The 20,802-nt window shown below is 55.2% G+C and overlaps 1 protein-coding gene and 1 long non-coding RNA gene across 3 annotated transcripts in view; one reads left to right on the forward strand and one right to left on the reverse strand.

The window, feature by feature from the left end:
- SGSM2 (small G protein signaling modulator 2) overlaps positions 1-20,802 on the reverse strand; it is a 39,201-nt gene that overhangs the window by 13,794 nt on the left and 4,605 nt on the right. For both annotated transcript variants that reach the window (XM_029082101.2, XM_029082102.2), the window contains exons 3-11: positions 7,572-7,734; positions 7,079-7,240; positions 4,822-4,889; positions 4,479-4,624; positions 3,908-4,042; positions 2,299-2,423; positions 1,964-2,031; positions 1,353-1,513; positions 881-1,013 (exon numbers count right to left, since the gene is read on the reverse strand). In XM_029082101.2, the coding sequence (XP_028937934.1) occupies positions 881-1,013; positions 1,353-1,513; positions 1,964-2,031; positions 2,299-2,423; positions 3,908-4,042; positions 4,479-4,624; positions 4,822-4,889; positions 7,079-7,240; positions 7,572-7,734 (1,161 nt within the window). The remainder of the gene's footprint in view (positions 1-880; positions 1,014-1,352; positions 1,514-1,963; positions 2,032-2,298; positions 2,424-3,907; positions 4,043-4,478; positions 4,625-4,821; positions 4,890-7,078; positions 7,241-7,571; positions 7,735-20,802) is intronic.
- LOC120638921 lies at positions 2,157-4,370 on the forward strand. Its single transcript, XR_005660963.1, has 3 exons — positions 2,157-2,252; positions 3,693-3,817; positions 3,941-4,370. It is a non-coding gene; the product is annotated as an uncharacterized LOC120638921 (long non-coding RNA).

The raw sequence follows: 20,802 nt of genomic DNA on the forward strand, positions 1-20,802 counted from the left end.
CTTCTGGTCAGTGCCAGGAGGGGAAGGAGGGAATGGAGGAGGGAGAGGAAGAAGGGAGGGAAGCATTGTGGTAGGCGCTCAGCCCCAGACTGTCCCAGCTCCTGAGATCGTGAAGCAGCGTGGCTCAGTGACAAGAGTACAGGCTTGGAAGTCAGAGGTCATGGGTTCTAATCCCGACTCCCGCCACTTGTCAGCTCTGTGACTTTGGGCAAGTCACTTAACTTCTCTGTGCCTCAATTACCTCACCTGGAAAATGGGGATTAAAACTGTCAGCCCCACGTGGGACAACCCGATTACCATGTATCTACCCCAGCGCTTAGAACGGTGCTTGGCACATAGTAAGCGCTTAACAAATACCATCATTATTATATTATCATCGTCAGCAACACTGAACCCGGCCCTGTTTATAGAGCCTGGGAAATAAGCACGAGACCTTCTTTCCAAGACTTTAAATAAGTCTGGCAGACCTGATGAAAAGCGGACCTATAAATCCAGTCTCCTGTCCCTCGGCTTTGCTGGCTTTCATGGGACTCTGGGCCTGGAAGGGAATCCTTGCTCCCGTGAGGGAGATACGCCTTTGCTCTGTTCCTAAGCCTCCGGGGAGAAGTAGGCCCCAGGCAGGTTGAGTGGGGAGGGGTCAAGCCAGCGTGGATGGGGCTGACGTCCCCTTTGCAGGACAAGCAGAAGGTCTGCGGCAGACGAAGTTTGGACCGTGACTTGCCCGGCAGGTTTTCATCCCCAGGTCCCTACCGCACAGTTCCTGCTGAGCTAGGAGTGCGGGGAAGGCCCTGGGAGTCCAGAAGCCCCCCTCTCCCCGCTTCATCAGCCTCTTCTCCTCCCCACTCCCGGCAAGCAGGTGGGGGTGTGCGGCGGCACTTACTGTGCTCGTGCCTATGGCCAGGGTAGATGATCCGGAACACGTAGTCCGTGGCCCGTCCCTCGTCCATCATCTCCTCCAGATCCACTGACCGCATGGTGCTGTTCCGCTTCCGCAGTTTCGGGAACACTTTCCCCTGGGGGTAGGATGTGTGGCGGCGATGGTTTGGGTCCATGCCCAGCAGTTTAGTCCTGCCCCCCTCCCCAGGGCACCACCTGCTAGAGTACTCTACTAACGCTACTGTGTAGTACTCTCCCAAGCACTTAGTACAGAGCTGTAAGTGCTCAATAAATACATGATTGACTGATTAGTGGTGGGCTAAGCTCCAGGAGGGGGTGGGCTAAGCTCCAGGAGGGGAGAGACCAGGATTCCCTGTGGGACAGGCAGGGAGCTGGTGGTCCTGCAAGAGGATCGGTGCCCGAGCGCGAGGCCTTCTGCCACCCCTCCCGCTCCTCGCAATCCGGACACTCCGTACCTTTCCCTGCTGGGACCAGAGGGGAGGCTCCAGCTGCCCCCGGGGCAAGAGTCCATTCTCCAGGCAAGACAGGAAGGACAGGAGGTGGCCGCCCTGAGGGAAGTGCAGGGGAGGCCTCTGGATACCATCCTGGCTCACCAGCACCAATGTACCGCCACTCTCTGTGGGCATAGGAGGGGAGTGAAGGGGACTGAGGCTGAGGAGACCTCCCGAGGGTGGCCCCACGCCCCTGGAACCCAGGGCCCCTGATTTCCCAGGCCAGGGTTGGGATTGAGGGTCATCCAGGAGCCGACAGGCCATGCAGGTGGCTCGGGGCCCGGGAACAATCCAATTGCAGGTACAGAGCCTTTGAATCAGTGGAGGAAAATTCACCACCACCCCTCCAACCCTGTATTACTCTCAGCCTCCAGGGGTCGTACGACCGTAATCGAGGCAGAAAGGGGCAAGGGTCTCGATCCGAGGTTCAGTGGACTTAAGCATCATCCCCACCTCCGCCTCTTTCCCTCCCCTCACCACACCCTGGCTCTGCTTCTCCCAGACCCCCTTCCCTCATCTCCCCAACCCTGCCCAGTTGCTGTGCCACGGGCCGGGGGTGGGGAGGGGAGACTTACGTTGCTGGTGGCAGTGGATGCAGACAATCTGGCTGAAGGGCACAATCAGGGCATAGTCCCAATACACGCTAGAGGGAAGACAGCCGCAACTGAAGGCCACTTCTTGTGGGGTCCCTCCCTCTCTTCCACTTGCCCCGACCTGGCGCCAGACTTGGGGTGTTCAGGTGCAAATCTCTGGCCCCCACCAGGTGGATCCTCCAGGGGAAACCAGAAGAACGGCTGGCAGCTGTGTTCTGGAGCTTCCCGGAAGAGTTACCCTGATGGGTTTCCAGGCCCCGGACATCCGAAGGTGGGCCCTCGAGGGGTGGGGGTGGGGCCCTAGCGGCGAGCATTACCTTTTCTCCAGCTCCGAGTCTCCCAGGGTCCCATTCATGAGCTGGTTGGGGGTCCACTTCAGCGTCAAACTCTCCGCAGACTGGTGCAGGGAGAGGTACCCGGGGATGGCCTCCATGTCCTCTTTCTGCCAGCGGGGAGCAGGCCACAAAGGCCGCAGCAGTAGGGAAGAGATAAAATGACATGATCAGGGAGAGAGGGATGGAAGCCCAGGAGGCAGAAAGACCCAGATTGGCCCCCGGTTCACTGCAAGCTCTCCGGGCTTAAAAGTGCCTCCTGTGTGCGGAGCTGGGGAAGAGGAAGAACAATTAGACCCCAGGCTGACTCGCTTGAGCTTGAGGATGGCATGCCCAACCCAGGCCCCTGGACAGGAACCCACTTAGCTCCGGGCCTCTTTACCCCCGTGGGGTTAAGTGGGCACAGACTGGCCACTTCTCTCACTGGAGGCCACGGGTGGGCTTGGCTCTGCTCGGGGAAGCCCGCCGTGGGCACCAACGATCCACAGGGCATTATCCCCAAGGTGGAGACAATGCCTAACCTCCCACCCCACCCGTGACCTCCTCGAAGGTGGCATTGCTAAGCCATGTGTTCCCCCCGACCCTTCCCCCACTAGCTTGGGGTGGGTGACGGGAAGTGTCAGACTGGCCCTTCCCCTGGACCAAGGGCAGCAGAGGGTGGAGATGGCAGAAGCCCCAGCTTTGTGGGTTGGATAACAGGGCATCTCCCAGGCTCTGGGCAGCCTAACAGAACTCCCACTCCCACTCCAAGCTCGGTCCTGCCCTGCCAACCCAGCCCTCCTGGGCCCCTCCCATCTCCTCCTCGCTAGACCCTGCTCCCCGTGCCAGCCAGCGCCAACCTGTCGGCTGCTGTCCTTGCCAGCTGGCAGCCAGACCAGGCCTGGGCAGTTTGCCTCTTAATTAGTCCAATCAGAGCCTCATCCTTCGGCATTCCCTGGGCTCCTGCCTGCCCAGAAAAGGAGAATGAAAACCTCCCGTCCTCGCCTCCCTGCAGCCTGACCCGTCCAACTCCGATAGACTCCAGAGTCCTAACGCTTGTGGCTGTGGCGGGTGCCCAAACCCATCCCGACCTACTCATCTCCTGGGTGGAGAGGGAGTGGTTCTGCCCCTGGACCTTTGAGGGGGTTTTGGCTCAGGTCACTGAATCACTGAAACCTGGACCCCTGAGACCCCCTGGTGCACTGCTCCCCCCACCCCCCAACCCCATGTAGTGCCCTATCCTGGCTTCCTGCCTTAATAATAATTGTGGTATTCGTTAAGTGCCTACTGTGTGCCAAGCACTCTACTAAGCGCTGGGGGTGGGGGGGGGATACAAGCAAATCGGTTTGACACAGTCCCTGTCCCATGTGGGGCTCACAGTCTCAATCCCCATTTTACAGATGAGGGAAGTGAGGCCCAGAGAAGTGAAGTGACTTGCCCAAGGTCACACAGCAGACAAATGGCAGAGGCGGATTCATCACCTCCCTCCCTGGGAGTTTCCAACGGGGCTCCCGGTCAATCGGTGGTGAGTGCCTGGGGACCCAGGGCCAGGATGAATGGATGGGAGCAAAGAAAGGGGAGGAGGGATGATGGGAGGGGGAAGGGCATCCCTCACCGGCTGCACCAGCACGTTATTCTTGCCATACAGCAGGTGTGTGCGGGAATTCTGGTGCAGGGACTCCACGTATTCTCGGGCCGATGCAGCAAACCGGTCCTCCGATGTGCTGCCGCTCGAGTGCCGCTTCCGGATCTGGTGGAGAGTTACAGGTTGGGCCTGACCTCCGGCCCGCTGCCCGCCGCCAGGCTGGGCAGAGCCAGCAGCTCCGGGGGGGGAGGGGGGTATAGCAGGCTGCCACTCTGGCCTCAGAGTCTTCCTTTGAAACCCTCCTGCCACTCCCCCAGGCCTTGGTTCCAACCCCCAGGTCTCACTTCCTCTTGCTGTCCCTGGGCCCCAAGTCACTCTAGGGCCTCCCGTGGAGGAGCACTGCAGAGGTGAGAAAGACCAGGTGGGTCCTCCAGGGCGGCACTTTTGGGAAGCCCCAATAAAGGGAGCGTGGAGCTCATAGTGGAAGCCGGTGGCCAGGTCTCCGATTGGTAGCGTGTAGGCGTGCGTGTTGGAGGAAGAGGGAGTGTCTCTTGAGATTGGGAGGGGGACCGGCGGGGCGGACGGGGAGTGGGATACTTACTCCTAGGGCTGGGCGTTTGGAGGGTGAGTCCTGACGGCCATGAGGACCGCGGATCCGGTGTCTCTGGACCAGCTCGTCTGCAGAGGGGTCTGTCCAGTAGTGGTCAGCCGTCTTCAGCTTGGTGTACTCCAGGGCACAGGGGCCCACTGTGGAGACAGGGACAGCTTGGATCCTGAGGCCAGTCCCCTAGCAACCTCAGGGAAGAAACAGGGGGCGACGCAGTGGGTGTTTGGGGACTCGACTGAGTGTGTGTGTGCGTGCACACGCTCTTGCAACTCAGGGGAGGACCGCCCCCGCAAATCTCTCAGCCACCCTCTTGTGCCTTGAGTGAGTCAGGACTCACCGAGGAGCGAGGCCAGAATGGGGCCAAACACGGGGTCTGCCAGCAGAGCCTCCTTCTCGTAGTATTTGCTGCAGAGAAGATAGTAAAGTTTGGGGTGGGCTCACCCAACTAGGGCCCCCCCCCGCCATGGGATTCACTCCAGGAACCAGGAACTGGTCTTCCCTATCTTCCAGCGGGAGGGAGAGGGCAAGAGCATAGAGGAGACTCAGCCTCCAACCACGGGCCACGCCTCCCCTCCCCTCCACCCCCCGCCACTGGGGGAGTCCCCGGGTCAGGGGAGGAGGTAGGGCTGCATAAATTGTGGAGGAAGCATGGGTGGGTGGTTGCTGGCCCAGAGAAGACAAGAGGGAGGAGTGGTAGAGAGAGGTAGGAATCACTGAGCAGTGAGCGGATGGATGGAAAGACTTTTAGCTAAAAGTCACATTGAACTGGCAGTGGCCTGGTTTGAAGAGGAAAATGGGGTGCTGATTTTCTTCTGTAAAAATCTACCCAGTCTTCTCCCTCCCTCCATCCCCTGGGATGCCGTAGTGTATCCTCCCAACCTGAATGGAACTCCCTCTGAAGTGCCACAGCCCCAAAATGTGGGCACCTCCTTCATGCCTCTTCTCCATCCCCCAAAGGAATGGAGTGTAGCGATCATATGGCTAGTTTATAATTAAATAATATCCCTGCAGAGTAGGAGGCTCTCTCCACAAGGGGTTTCACCTTCTCTTTCATCCCCAGCCCCCAACCCCATCACATCCCTTGGAAGGAGAAGTCCAGAGAATGGGCCAGAAACAGCCAAATTCTCATTCGCCTTCACCCCTGCAAGTCCCTGGGGTTTGACCTCAAGTGGAGGAAAAACTCTCTTTCAATCCAAAAATGGAAATTAACACAGTCTCATAGCATCTCACCAAACTTCATTTCTCAGTGTTGGGTGTGGGGCCAGGGAGCTCCCCAGAATGCCCTTGGTGTGGGCATTGATGCCACCCTGAGTCGGGGCCTGGGGGACAACTCTAGGTTTACTCCAAAATGGTGTATGGGGACCCTGCCAAGGTCTAGAGCTGCTCCAAAGGTTCAATACGTCCCCTTGGTGGGAGAGGATGAAGATGTGACATGAGACAGAATTTGGGCTGAGTAGCGTTTGAAGAAGAGTATGGACGATGGGATTGCTGGGGCTAAAACATTTACAAAGACTTTATGGCTCCCATCCCATTGGCCTTCTATCCAAAGTTGGAACGTCCACAGGTGTTTTCCCCTTGGTTTGTCTGTTTCCACCTCTGACCCTAATCCAGTCTGAGGCTCAATATCCACCTCTCTGGAAGGGATGGGGGAGCGGGAGGGGTCTCCCATTTCCTGTGGGGGTACAGTCACAGCTCCCAATCACACTCTATTGCTTCTCTGAATCTGCCATTTTAATTCAGAACAGGTGTCCGTGGCAAGCATCCCCTTTCTAAAAATAGCATCTCAGAAGTGACCGAGAGGAGGAGGTTCATGTTCCAGTGCAAAGGAGCCCCTCCGCAGCCCCCTGACCACAGATCCAAAAGTCTCTAGGACTAAAGGTGCTAGCGTGGCTGGGAAACCCCTCTGAGCAACCCGGTTTGGCCCTCACCACTACTAGCCCGATAGCCTCTTTTCATTCTTGGTCTCTGTTGGGCCGAGGGACACGAGGCAGGCTGCTGCCTCCACACCTGTTATGGGGAAGGGTTGGAAATAGCTATGATTTCTGCTTGGAGCCCCTGCAATGTCACAGTTACAGAATTCGCATCCTGGTGGAGCTGGGAATGCTGAGAGCTGTCTTCTCAATGGATTCCCCTCCCACTGCCACCCCCGCTCCCGAGTTAGATTAGATCATGGTATTTGTTAAGTGCTTACTATGTGTCAAACTCTATTCTAAGTACAGGGTAGATGCAAGTTAATCAGGTCGGACATAGTGCCTGTCCCACATGGGGCTTGTGGTTTAAGTAGTAGGGAGTATGATTTAATCCCCATTTTACGGTTGAGGAAACCGAAGCACAGAGGAGTGAAGCGACTTCCCCAGTGTCACACAACAGGCAAGTGGCAGAGCCGGAAATAGAACCCAAGTCCTCTGACTGCCAGGCTCGGGCTTTTTCCACCAGGCCCCACTCCTTCCCTAAAGCTCCATTAAATTCTCTACCTCACCTCTTCAGTCTTCCCTGACATCTTCCCCTCTCCACCCAAAATAGAGTCAGAAATTCCAGCTGGTCCCTACTCCCAGGGCAGTGGCTGAGAGGGGCTTGGGAGAGGGGGCGGTCACCTGCAGTTCTCAACGATGTATTGCACGATTGCGTCCAGCACCTTCTCGATGAGCGCCGTGCGTACCCAGATATGCCGCAGGGCTTGGGGGCTGAGGGCCGGGGCTTTCCCTGCAGCCGAGCCCTGTCTCCGGAGCACCTCCTGCCCCCCTGCTGCGGACTTCCTGCGTGAAGAGCAGAGAGAGCTGGTGTTGCAAGAAGGGCCCGGCCTCTGGGATAGGTTCCCTCAATCCAGGGATGGTTGTGGTGGGCTGTTGAATGGAGATCGGGGGGTGGGGGGGTGCAGTTCGGCTGAAAGGGCTCCAAGGGGTCTCCATTCTTTCCTGGGAAAGTAGCCCTTCCCTGGTAGAGGAGGGGCTGCTGGTGGGGTTTAAGGTAGGAGGTGGCTGAGAGGGAGCAGTCTCAAAGCCCAGGATCACTTGGCCAGATAGAGGAGTCGGGAGAGGGGCGGGAGGGAGAGGAAGAGGAGGAAATTGGGCTGGGTTCTGGGCTCACCTGCCCTCCACCTGCTGCTGCAGTTCCTGCACCTTGCGGCAGATCTCCGCGGCCACGGTGCACGTCTTCCCTACCTTGGTGAAGAGCGCCGCCATCTTGTCACTGCGAAGGAAGCCAGCAGCCCTGCGCCTCAGCTGGTGCAGGAGACAGGTTTCCACCACACCTGGGGAGATTGGCGGGGAGGAGGGGGGAGGAAAGGGGCTGGGTGAGAAGTGAGGTGTGTGGGGGGGTGGTTTGGGGGTTAGGAAGGGGAGAGGGCTGAGTGCTGGAGCTGCGGGGAGCCGAGGCCGGAGCCCCCAAGTCTTTTCTCAGTTACGTTCGGAGGGAAAGGCAATCCCGGGGGTTGGAATGGAGGCTTCATCAGGGGGTCCCTCATAGGTTCCTCAGGCTCTGCTGAACACTTTTGGGCCCAAGCTTCCCCGTCATTTCCCCCTGATGGCAGTAAGGGGAAACAGCCCTGGCAGCAGTCAGTCAATCGTATTTATTGAGCACTGATTAGGGACAGTATAGACCCACTCCCTGCCCACAACGAGCTACAGCCCAGAGGACCACTTACAGCAGAGAGACCAGACGAGGCTCTCCAAAGCAGGGACCAATGGGCACATATCTATCTTCCCCGTACACCAGTGATAGTTGAATCCCCTCCAGTTCAATTCCCCACCATCCCCTACAGTGCACGCGTTTGCGCACACACACGAACACACATCTAGGCCACCCGGCAGCTTCCCAAAGCAAAGCCCAGCTTCCTCGTGGTTCCCTAGTCATTCATTCATTCTTTCAATTGTATTTATTGACCTCTTAATGTGTGCAAAGCACTATGCTAGGCACTTAGTCCACCAACCAGTCGGGCAAGAAGGGCCTAGTTGCCGGCGACAAGTGCCCCGGTCCCGGGGAGCCGCCCGCCTGGCCCATCCTTCCGGCGTTGGGGCCGACCGCGGGCGGTGCGGTTGCTAGGGAACGGGGCTCCAGAGCAGGCGCTGAAATATTGATGAGGCTGCTGAAGAGATCCATCCTGACGGCGGCGGCGCTTGCATTATTGATGAACGTGGTGGCGGAGGGGGCAGAGCAATTTCCCCACTGGGGGCTTTTCTAGTGGTAGGGGAGGGGCCCGGGTTTAATCTCTCCCACTGGATCCCGCTCATTGCGGAAAGACCCTACGGTAAGAGAAAGATGGTACGGGCAGGGGCGGGGAAATCCAAGTGTGTGTGTGAACCTGCGGGCGGGTGGGCACGTATCTATGGGCCCGATTTGTGTGTGCGTGCATATGGAAGTGCATATGTGTGTGTGCACCTAAATCTAAGCATGTGTAGACACCTCCCCTCAATCTCACTTCCATCTTGCCATAAAACCCCACCCTGCATTGGGCTCGGGGAGCAGAATCGGAACGTCTCAGTCCAGAGCACCCCGGCCTCCACCACGGGCCACCTCCTGCTGTGACCGGACATTGGTGGGAAGCTATCCGGAGGGGGCCACCACTGGGGACAGAAGTAGCCCTTGCAGCTGCCAGCTGAGTTAGGGGAACAGCAGGTGGCCTGGATTTGCAGGGAACTTGAGCCAGGAGATAAGACTAATTGAGGAGGTAATGAATCATTAGTCTCCCCACCTTCTTGGGGAGTCAGGCTGGGTTCCCCGCTCTGGCCCTAGGACCTCTCCTAGTCCACCCCACTGGGCTCTCGAGACCCCAGACCATGGTCTCCGACACCCTCCCTCACCGGGCTCCTTGCTGTCCAGCTTCACTCCCCAGGTAGACCATTCTCTGGAACCAAGCATCAGTAGGGCCACAGCACAACTCCCTCCCCACTGACACATTCCCCAGCTTCTCTGCACTCAGATAGTCCTCCGCCTCAGGTAACTGAGACCTGGGGAGTGAGGACTCCTGGGTCCTATTCTGCTCCCCGGAGTCCCCTCCCCCTCCAGGGCGCTGGGCAGACACATAGGTCCGTGATGCTTTCCCCACTCCCCTCCTCTCTCCCTGGGTGCCGCAGAGGAGGCAGGTCCACTGGGCAGAGAAAAGAGGTGGAGCAGGAAGCGGGTGGTGTTGCAGGAAAGCACCCCGGGGGGCAGATTCAGTCAGGCATGGCCCACCCAGCCACGCAGGAAGTAACGGTGCCAACGGCTGCCCTGCTCACCTCATATGGAAAAAGCGTTCACGGCTAATTGCCTAATTAGAGTCAACACCATTACTGATCATTAACTGGGGCGGAAGATGCTTGGAACGGAGAACATGATGGGGAAAAACACTCTCTTCCTGAAGCCCTGCTGGGCCTGGGGTTAGGTGTGTCCCCGGGCTGCCTGGTCCTAGTGGGAGGGGGCTGGGAGTTGTGCTGGGGTCAATTTGGTTCAGCCCCCAGCACAGCCTCCTCTCAAGGAGGGGGCCTCGAATCTTAAACCGGAGCATCCTGACAAGCCAGGGGATAATCGAGTCCTCACTATACAATCGGATCCCAGAGAAGTCAGCCGTATTTATTGTATTTATGGAGCACTTACTGTGCACAGAGTATTGTGCTAAGCGCTTGAGAGAGTACACTAGGACAGAATGGAAAGACACGTTCCCTGCCCGCGATGACCTTCGAAGTTTCGAAGGGGAGACAGACACTACGGGTGAGCAAGAATCCTGGGATGGCGGGGTTGGTAGGGATCGGGAGAGGTCGTTCCCTGGCTCCCGCAGGCTGGTGGAAAGTGAGGCAGGATGCCCACTCAGTGGGATTCACAAGCGAAGCCACTGTCGGCCAGCACATGCACCAGCCCAGCCACCAGGCAAACGGCCTCCCCGCTCCCCACCTTCGCCTCAGTGAATCAGGCAGGTTGGTCCTCCTAACTGCCTGCCCTGCCAAACAAATGCTCATCTTTGGTTCGTTTCACCCCTCTCCCCGCTCCCCACGCCTCCCCAGAATGGCAGCCGGCCCACGCTCAGGCCTAGGAAAGCTGACTGTTCCCCACCCCCAAGCCCCAAACTGGCTGACGGGGAGGGAGGCGGAAGCCAAGACAAACAACAGAGACCCTGGAGTCTGTCTGTCTGTCTCTCCGTCTGCCGACACCTCTCCCTCCAGCTTTCCATCATCCCGCATCCAGCTTTGGGCTGCCTCAATCCTGGGGACCTTTAGAGGCTGCACGATTACCACCCCCCTGCACCCAGCCCCTTAGGCTCCTGGCTCCCCAGGTCACCCCCACCCTCAGACTTCCCTCTCCCCAGAGCTTCCAATCCACCGTTTGGCAGCTGATTTTCCCTCAAGGCCGGCCTCGGGCCTGCCCTTTGGGGAACAGTGCCCAGCTCCCACATCTTGCTACTGAGCTTAATTAGACACTTATTCTTGCAAAGGTAGTTCTTTATGCAAAGAGGTGGGGCTCTGCCAGGGGTAGGGGAAACTGGGAGCCGGCTCTGTTCTGGCTCAGGGGCTCTGCGGTGGACAGCTGCTGGTGGGGACAGGGAGATTGATGTGGCTTCTACTGCAACATCACATACCTGATTTCCAGGAAATCTGTGTGATTGTGCTCCTCGCCCGGGCACGGGGCTCTGCAGGCCTGTGACCCTGGGCCACCACAGTCACTGGCTCAGAGAACAACTAAGGGGGTCAACGCCCCCTCCCCTTCAGGCTAGCCCAACTCGGCCCCTTTCTCCGGCCCTTCCTGATGGGACGGTCACTTTGGTGCCCGCAGCGGGTGGCCCCCGGGACATCGAATGGCAGGGGAGCCTCCATTGTTCACCCCAACAAGAGCGCAGGGCTGCCAGGCCTGGGAGGGTGCCTGATCGTCAGACTTGGCTATTGCTAGGCGAGAGTTGAGGGACCACAGTCTCCCCCCTCAGCCTCCAGTGATCTGGCTGGACAAAAAGCAGGGATTCTCCAACTAGGGCCCTGGGCCCGGGCTCTTGAGTGGAGCCCTGAACGTATCATGTGGCTATTCTGCCTTCCTGATGACGCCAGAGAGTGTGTCTTAGAGGTAAAGTCTGAGTCCTGGGGTAAGAACCAGTAATTGGAGTGGGGGCAGGGGGGCCAGGAGGGGAGGGTGCAGGGACCCTCTGTATGCTCCATATTTCTGGGGACCTAACTCAGTGCCAAGATTCCCCCTCAAGGGATGGGGCCGTGCGTAATTACCACCTGCGTATTCTCTCCCAGCTCTTAGTACAGTGCTCTGCACATAGTAAGCACGTAATACATAGCATTACTACTATTATGAAGCAGCATGGTGTAGTGGCTAGTGCACGGGCCTGGGAGTCAAAAAGTTATGGGTTCTAATCCTGGCTCTGCTACTTGTCTGCTGTATGACCTCGAGCAAGTCACTTCACATCTCTGGGTCTCAGTTACCTCATCCAAAAATTGGGGATCGGGACTGTAAGCCCCAAGTGGGACAGGGACTGGGTCTAACCCGATTTGTTTGTATCCACCCCAGCACTTAATACGGTGCCTGGCACATAGTAAGGGCTTAACAAATACTATAATTATTATTATGATTACTCCTAGGTCCACCCTGGAAGATCAACCTCCACCTGATTGGCCAGGCTGTGCCTAGGGTCCTGGGTCAGTCCTGCTGTTCTAGGTCAGGAGGATGCAGGGAATGAGGACGATGGACTGGGCGAGGTGAAAGCCTGGGGAGGAGGAGGCTTGAGCCCCCTTTCCCCCCTCCCAATTTCCAATCCCGGCCTCCTGGCACACGTTCACCCTTTGCCACCCGCGGCCATCTGCACTTTCCCGCCCCACTATGTGTTGCCCTGGGAGCGTTGGGCTGCGGTTGCCATGGAGACTCCGGGTTGGCCAGCTGGTGATGGGTGCGTGACTCTCCGTGTCAGCCCGGTAGGGACCAGGGGACGGGGCACCGTGAGCGCTGTCTCCGGCCTTTGGGGTTGCCACCTTTACTGACAGAAACCAGATTCGCCTCCCTATCGGTCTCTGGCTTTGTTCGGAGGTCTTGGGAGAGGTGAGCCTGAGATAATGGGAGCCAGTGTGCAGGACCTCGATTCTCCTCTCTCTCGCTGCCGATCCCCGGCCCATGTCCTCCCTCTGGCCTGGAATTCCCTCCTCCTTTACATCCAACAGATCACCACTCTCCCACCTCCACAGTAAAATTCACATCTTATTAGGCCCTCAGGGTTCAGTTCCCAAGGTCCCCTGTTATTCCCCACCTACACCCGCTCCCTTAGCAAACTCATTCGCTCCTATGGCTTCAGCTACAGTCGCTATGCAGGTGATTCCCAAATCTACTCTCCAGAACTGATTCCTCTCCTTCACTGCAGCCTCTCATTTCCTCCTGCCTTCAGGACATCACTACTTGGGTGTCTTACCTACACGTCACACCTACCATGTCCAAAACAGAACTCCTCATCTTCCCACCCAAACCCTGTCTTCCCCCTGACTTTCCCATCACTGTAGACAGCACCACCATCTTACCTGTCTCACGAGCCTGTAACCTTGGCGTTATTCTCATTCCACCCACAAATTCAATCTGTCACCAAATCCTGTCGGTTCTGCCTTCACAACATTACTAAAATCCACCCTTTCCTCACCATCCAAACTGCTACCATATTACTCCAAGCACTTATCCTATCCCGCCTTGACTACTGCATCGGCCTCCTTGCTGGCCTCCCCATCATCTGTGTCTCCCCACTCCAGTCCATAGTTCATTCTGCTGCCCAGATCATTTTTCTAAAAATCGTTCGGTCCGTATTTCCCCCCTCCTCAGAAACCTCCAGTGGATGCTCATCCACCTCCGTGTCAAACAGAAATTCCTTACCATTGGCTTTAAAGAACTCAATCACCTTGCCCCCTCCTACCTCACCTCCTTGATTTCTTACTACAACCCACCCGGCCTGCACACTGTTCCTCTAATGCCAACCTACTGACCGTTCCTTGATTTCCTCGTTCTTGCTGCCGACCTCTCACTGACGTCCTGCCTCTGGCCCGGAACTCCGTCCCCCTTTACATTCGACAAACCATCACTCTCCCCACCTTCAAAGCTTTATTAAACTCACACCTCCTCCAAGAGGCCTTCCCCGACTAATCTCTCATTTCCCCTACTGCTTCTCCCTTCTTCATCGCCCTTGCAGTCGGATTTATACCCTTTAATTCGCCCCCACCCTCAGCTCCACAGCACTTTGTGTACATACCCGCAATTTATTTCAGTGTGTCTTGCCCTCGAGACTGTATGCTCCTTCTAGACAGGGAACACGACTACCAACTCTGTTACACTAAACTCTCCTAAGCACTTAGAATAGAACTCTGCACACAGTAAGCACTCAGTGTATACGACTGATTGGTTATTAAAATCACATCTCCAAGAGGCCTTCCCTGACCAAGACCTCATCTCCCCTACCCCTTCTCCTCTCTGCGTCAACTATGTCCTTAGCTATATATGCCTCGGGCACTCTACCCCTCCCCCCGGCCCCTCAGCCCTTATACTGTATCATTTGCCCTATCTGTAATTTTAATGTCTGTAAGCTCCTAGTGGGCAGGGATCATGCCTATCAACTCTAATGCATAGTACTTTTCTAAATGTTTAGTGTGGTGTTCCATACATGGTAAGCACTCAAATACCACTGATTGATTGACTGATTGATTGGGGAAACTGGGTTTTAATCCCGGCTCTGCCACCCGTCTGCTGGGTGACCTGGGGCAAGTCATTTCACTTCTCCAGGCCTCAGTTCCCTCCATCGGTAAAACGGGGATTGAGACTGTGAACCCCATGGGGGCCCGGGACTGGGTCTAACCTGATTTGCTTGTATCCATCCCAGCTCTTAGAATAGTACCTGGCACAGGATAAGCGCTTAACAGATACCACTATTATTATTATTATTATTATTATTATTAATAATACTCAAGCAGGAGCTATGTAGTAACTTGGAGGAGGGGAAACACAAGGAGACACTAGGCAGAAGAAAGTAGCGGGCACTGGAGCACTTCCTAAATGAGGCATAGTTACGCACTCTAGGGAAACAACCACAACAGACATAAGAGTTCGATATGAAATAAGGAATGCTTTTTTTTATAATGATATTTGTAAAGCACTGTTCTAAGCACAAGGGTAGATACAAGTCAATCGGGTCGGACACAGTCCGTGTCCCACACAGGGCTCACAGTTCTAGTAGGAGGGAGAACAGGTATTGAATCCCCATTTTGCAGCTGAGGAAACCGAGGCACAGAGAAGTTCAGCAGGCAGATCGTGGAAGCTTTGGCCAGACAGAAGGAAACCTAAAAGGCGGAGCTGGAAAAAGAACCAGGCTGCAAACAGCAGCTAACGACGGTCTACAAGGGAATAGTGTGTCGGTTGCATATCGGTATTTGAAGTTACACATACTCAGATCATGTTTCCCAGGAAGTAGTGTCATCGTTAACTATGAAAGATGGGTAGATAGATCTTATTAAAGAACATTTATTCGTCAGCCATATGCTAATGATATTGTGTTGGGCATAAAACAAGACAATTCAAACAGACATGGTTTCTTTACAAGACAACACCGATACAGTCAGACATATAAAAGGACAAGCAGACAAAAGTGATTGTTCAGAAACAGATCAATAGAGGTTAAAGTCCTATAAGGTCATTGAATACCTCTGTTGGTGCAAGGGGTCGGGGTCTTAGCTTGACCAATGGACATATGGTTTGATTTCTTTTTCTTATGGTTTTTGTTAAGTGCTATGTGCCAGGTACTGTACTAAGAGCTACGGCAGATACAAGCTAATCAGGTCAGACATAGACCATGTCCCACATGGGCTCAGAGTCTTAATCCCCATTTTACAGATGAGGGAAACTGAGACACGGAGATGTGAAATGACTTTCCCAAAGTCACCCAGCAGACAAGTGGCGCAGCTGGGATTAGAATCGAATATATTCCCCGCCCACTGTCCCGCTCTGCTGCAGCTTTGGGCCTCCTTTCATGCCCCCCATGCCTTCTCATAGGCCTGGGAGTCAGAAGGTCATGGGTTCTAATCTTGGCTCTGCCATTTAATAATAATACTATAGCTAATAATAATAATGATGGTATTTGTTAAGCGCTTATTATGTGCCAAACACTGTTCTAAGTGCTGGGGGAGATACAAGGTTATCAGGTTGCTCCAGGTGGGGCTCAAGTCTTAATCCCCATTTTATAGATGAGGTAACTGAGGCACAGAGAAGTGAAGGGCTAAGTCACACAAGTCGCACAACTGACAACCGGCAGAGATGGGATTAGAACCCACAACCTCTGACTCCCAAGCGTGTGCTCTTTCCACTAAGCCACTCTGCTTCTCGTGTGGCCTTGGGCAAGTCACTTCCCTTCTCTGGGCCTCAGTTACCTCATCTGTAAAATGGAGATTAAGACTGTGAGCCCCAAGTGGGACAGGGACTGTGACCAACCTGATTACCTTGAAATTACCCCAGCACCTAGAACAGTGCTTGGCACACAATCAGCGCTTAACAAATACCATAATAATAATTATTATCACCATTATTATTATGGTATTTGTTAAGTGCTATGTGCCAGGCACTGTTCCAAGCATTGGGTTTTTATTATTATTGTTATTAACATGGGGTGATTTCAGTTCTTGCTGTCTTCTCCTCCCGGCCCTGGCCAGCATCTCTATCCCCAGAAAGCTGCTGCAGAGTCATATGGTGTCTGAGGGACAGCACCTTCCATGGGCTCTGCGAGCTCTGCGGGGGCTGGACGCTCCCGGCGGTTCTAAACAGGTGGCTGCCTGCCAACTGACTGCCCACCACCTTCCTTCTCGGCTCTGGGGGAAGGGGAGGAAAAGGAGGAGGAGGAGGAGAGGAGGAAGATCCCCGGCAGCGTTCCCTTGAGGCAGCGGGGATTCGTGTCCCAAGCTTCCTGCACGATGAGGAATTCGTGGCTCCACTGCCCGCCCCCGGGGAAGGCAAGGGAGGGAGGGAGGGAGGAAAGAAGAAAGGGAGGGAGGGAGGAGCTGCCTGTCACCTCCACAGCTCTCCCACTACCACAGCTTTCCCGCTCCCGCTCCTCTCCCTCCGCAGGCATAGGCGGCCGGGAGCTGTCTGGGGTTCTAACGGTGCAGGGAGTGACAAGAGATGCGCCGGAGGGTCCCCTCTTCATAATCAGAATATTAATCATTCTGATGATGGTACTTGTTAAACGCTATGTGCCAGGCACTGTTTTAAGCTCCGGGGTAGATAGAGGGTGATTGGGTTGGACACAGTTTCTGTCCCCCATGAGGCTCACAGTCTTAATCTCCAGTTGACAGATGAGGAAACCTAGGCCCAGAGAAGCGAAGTGCCTTGCCCAAGATCACACAGCAGACAAGTGGCAAAGCTGGGATTAGAACCCGGGTCCTTCTGACTCCCAGGCCCGTGATCTATCCACTAGGCCATGCTGCTTCTCCTCTCAATCAATTAATCAGTCAATAGTGTTTATTGAACATTTGAGTATTTATCAGAATACTGAACTAAACGCTTGGATGGGTACTTCAAAACATAGTTGGCAGACACTTTCCCACAACAAGCTTTTCAGAATCTGATTGGCTTGGATCTACTCCAGCGCTTAGTACAGTGCCTGGCCCATAGCAAATGCTTAACAAATGCCACTAAAAAATATAGTCAGGGCACCAGTAGAACACCGTCTTCACTCCCACATCAAGTTTGGGGAAGACCTACAGGCTGCCCACCAGTTGCACAAGAAGTAAGCCACTGGATATTGCAGGGCATTGCAGGGCAGCAAAGGGCATCACAGGGCAGGACAGGGAGCTGCCTACCCTGACCCAGCTCAATGTGATCAGGATTTAGGGCAAAGTGGCCACTGCCACCTGCTCTCGGGCCTGGCTCCCAGGCCTGGCTCAGATCACAAGATCCTTCAGATGACACAGGCAGCCCTCTTCATCCGAACCATATGGAGGCAGGAGTGGCCTCTTGATTCACCAGATTCTCTTAAGGAAGAAAGGAATGTCACCGGAACCGAGTCAGAGAGATTGGGCAAAATATCAGGCTGGCGCTGAGAAAGGACAGGGGGCTGAGAAGAAGGGCAGCTTGCCCCAGAATCTCCCAGAGCCTTTTTAGGTAAGGGCCTCGCTCTCCCTTATTGGAAGGGAACTTGCAGGCAGTGGGGGAGAAGGGAGGAGCTTGTAAATGCAAGCACAGAACAGGGTTATTATCATTATTAATAAGAGTAATAATAATAATGATAATAGTGATATTTGTTAAGCACTTAAAATGTGTCAAACTACAAATCACCGGGGTAGCAGTACGATCAGACCCGGTCCTCAACCCACATGGGGCCCTCAGTCTAAAGGGGAAGGAGAGCAGGTTTTTAATCTGCATTTTACAGATGAGGAAACCGAGGCACAGAGAAGTTGTGACTCTCCCAAGATCACACAGCAGGCAGGTGGTGGACCCGGGATTGGAGCCCAGGTCTCCTGCCTCCCAGTCTGTCCTCTTTTCACTAAGTCACGCTACACACAGCTCTGGCATCTGCTTCCCAAGAAGAAATCCCTCCAGGACCAGAGAGAGCCATGTCACTGGTCTAGAATCCCTCAGTCCTTCCTCTTACAGATACTATTGTTTTCTTTCTAAGTCCAAGCCCACATGGCTATTGGGAAGGCACGGCAAGACAGCCCCTTGCAACGGAAAAGGGGAAAAATTCCAGGGTCACAAAGAGAGGCCCTACCAAACTTCCAGGAAAGAAGTGGGAAGCTGGTGTTTGCCGGGAAGATGGGGGTTCAGCTGGGCAAATTCTCAAGGAAGGGCTTTGAGGATGGTGCGCTCGGAGAAGCTGCTCGCTGAAGTGGAACGGTGCTTCAGGTAGGGTGGTAGGTCTCCGGGTTTAAGTTAGGAACAAGGACCAGATCAGGGGTAGGCAGCTATTCCCGGGTCTAGTTTACGATTCGCTCGCATAGCCACTGTTGCTGTTGAAATCTGCAACTAAGTAAATACAGGGGCTCGCTATTTATAACCGGGATTGCTCTGTGAGTGTTTGCATCCTGCAGAACCGGAGAGCTCGTTCTTGCAGGTGGAGCGTTCGGCCTTCCCTCCTGACCCCTGTGAACGACATGTGGAGGGCAGGGCTGGAGAGCTGAACCCCCTGGGGTGTCTTGAGCTTTTGGGAGGGGGAGGGGGTTCCAACCTAAGAGTCACGGGATGGTGACAGCAAACACCCGGGGCAACCTCAGGAGCCTTAGACTCCCTACTGTGACAGTCGATTCCCGTAGGTACCAGGACCCCAGTGATTAGAAACTGGACGTTCAAGCTCAAAGGTGACTGAAAATGTTCCAACGATCTTTTAGCATCTCCACCAGGCGATCTCCCTGACCAACCCTTTCCAAATCTGCTCTGACGGCTGCCCGCCTCTCTGCTATCCAGATGCCAGGCAGCAGTACGCTTCGGCCAGAAAAGGGTAAAATGTCTCAGTGAGAATGCTATTGAACGGGATCGGGGAAGAAGGGTCACATTCCCCCTTCCACTGGACTGACAGGGGTTTCCTTTTGGCTTTGGGCTTTCAAAATCCCGGGCACTCACTGTTAGTAAAGGATCACGTTACAACTACTAGATGGGCTGGCTCAGAAAGGCTCTGGGCAGACTTGAGTACTCTCTGTCCCAGACAAGGCAGGTGTTCGGCGGAGATACAGGAGGATGAGGGTCATGGAGAAAAGAGGTCTCTTACTGGGATATCAAGCCAGACTGGATTGGCCTGAGTCCATTAGAAGTTTATAGGTGGCTGAACGGGTATAGGGAGAGTGGAAAAATCAGGACAGGGAGCAGTGACAACCCCTTCCTTGCCCACCTCTAAGGACAAGAGGTTGAGGGAGCCTAGCCTTGAAGGGGGGGAGGGAGATGGTCAGAATGACCTTTGGGAGGGTCCCGCCAGCCTGCGGAGATTCTGAGTCCCAAAAGGGAGACGAGGTGCCCAGGGAAGGAGAGATTCATCTGGAGGGAGGCGGTTCTGACACAGAGAAGAATCCGTCTCTCGAGGAACAGAGAATCAGTCCGAAAACCCGTCGAGCCTGGTGCGGTGGAGAGAGTCCCGTGTACCAGGTGCTGCAGAAGCTGCAGATGCGGCTTCTGCTTCTCAGCGCAATTAGCCAAGGTGGCATGCAAACCTTCGATGGCACCTGCCTCTCTGCAGACTCATTAGCATCCCCTACTACAATTCCCTGGAGCGGCTCCCAGCGGGTCAGGAGACCTTGCTGGCTAAATGACAGCTGCTTAGCAACGGGAAGCTGGGTAGAGAAGACCCGCTGCCGTGCGGGGTCTTCGGAGACCCTCACTCAGTTCCAGCCCCAGCCTCGGTTTGGCCACAGTGGGGGATATGGTCAACTAGGGAAGAGGATCGTGATCTGTGGGAGTAGAGCTGGCTCTCATGGACAATGGGACAGAAAAAAAAGGGGCAGGGAACAGGGTGGGGGAGCAGGGTTGTGGCAAACTCGGGGAGGGGCCCTCAGTACAGGGCTTTTCCCTCCTCCCCTCAACCACCCACTACATATAAACCTTTAGACAAATAGAAATAGAAACCAATCATCATCAGAGCCGAAGAGAGAGAGAGAAAGACAGAGAGATACAAGGATGTACTGCAAAACAACAGGGGTCATCTCTCTGAGAGACGTGGATGAGATCTAATTTACCTCAAGTGTCACCTGCTAGGCAAAGCCACCTGAACCTTTTCTGTAATCGTGTCGGTTTCTTGTTTATATAATTAGAAAAGAAAAGTGCATCTGGGAAATGAGGTGTCAGAGCTGGCGGTGTGTGAGTCTGCTCCTACTCTGGCTCCCCACTCCTGATCTGGCAGCAGAGGAGATCCCCAGAGGCCCTCGGAGCCGGGAGGCCGAAAGACAGAGCATTCCTCCCAGCTCCGGGAGGGGAGTGCGGCGATCCGATCGGCTTCTCGGTGCCGTCGATCTCGGGACAGACAAGTTCGAATGAGACTGTACCAACGCAGCCCCGACTCACCCATGGACGTGCCCTCGGCCTCTTCCTGGGAGGCTCGTTGGCACCAGTGACCAAGTGAAACCCAATTCCCTGCCCGAAACTGAAGACAGCAGCATATTTCCAAGCCTGGCTCGTTATGCCTGCCCCTGTGGTGATCTCCTCATTACTGCCGAGGCAGGCCATGAATGGTGCCTGGCTGCAGGCCCGGGTCTGAGGAGGCTTGGGTACAGATTCTCCTTGAGCACTTATTTCTCCCACCCAATCCCAACACCCATTCATAAGGGACCTGGACGGTGATAGTGAAGAGGAACTGGATGCTGGAGTCTGGGACTCCAGGACCAGTGGGATTAACTTCCCGAAATTGGTGAGCGGCGGGGGT

This window comes from Ornithorhynchus anatinus, chromosome 17 (genome assembly GCF_004115215.2).
Source record: "Ornithorhynchus anatinus isolate Pmale09 chromosome 17, mOrnAna1.pri.v4, whole genome shotgun sequence".
NCBI classification, from domain to species: domain Eukaryota; kingdom Metazoa; phylum Chordata; class Mammalia; order Monotremata; family Ornithorhynchidae; genus Ornithorhynchus; species Ornithorhynchus anatinus.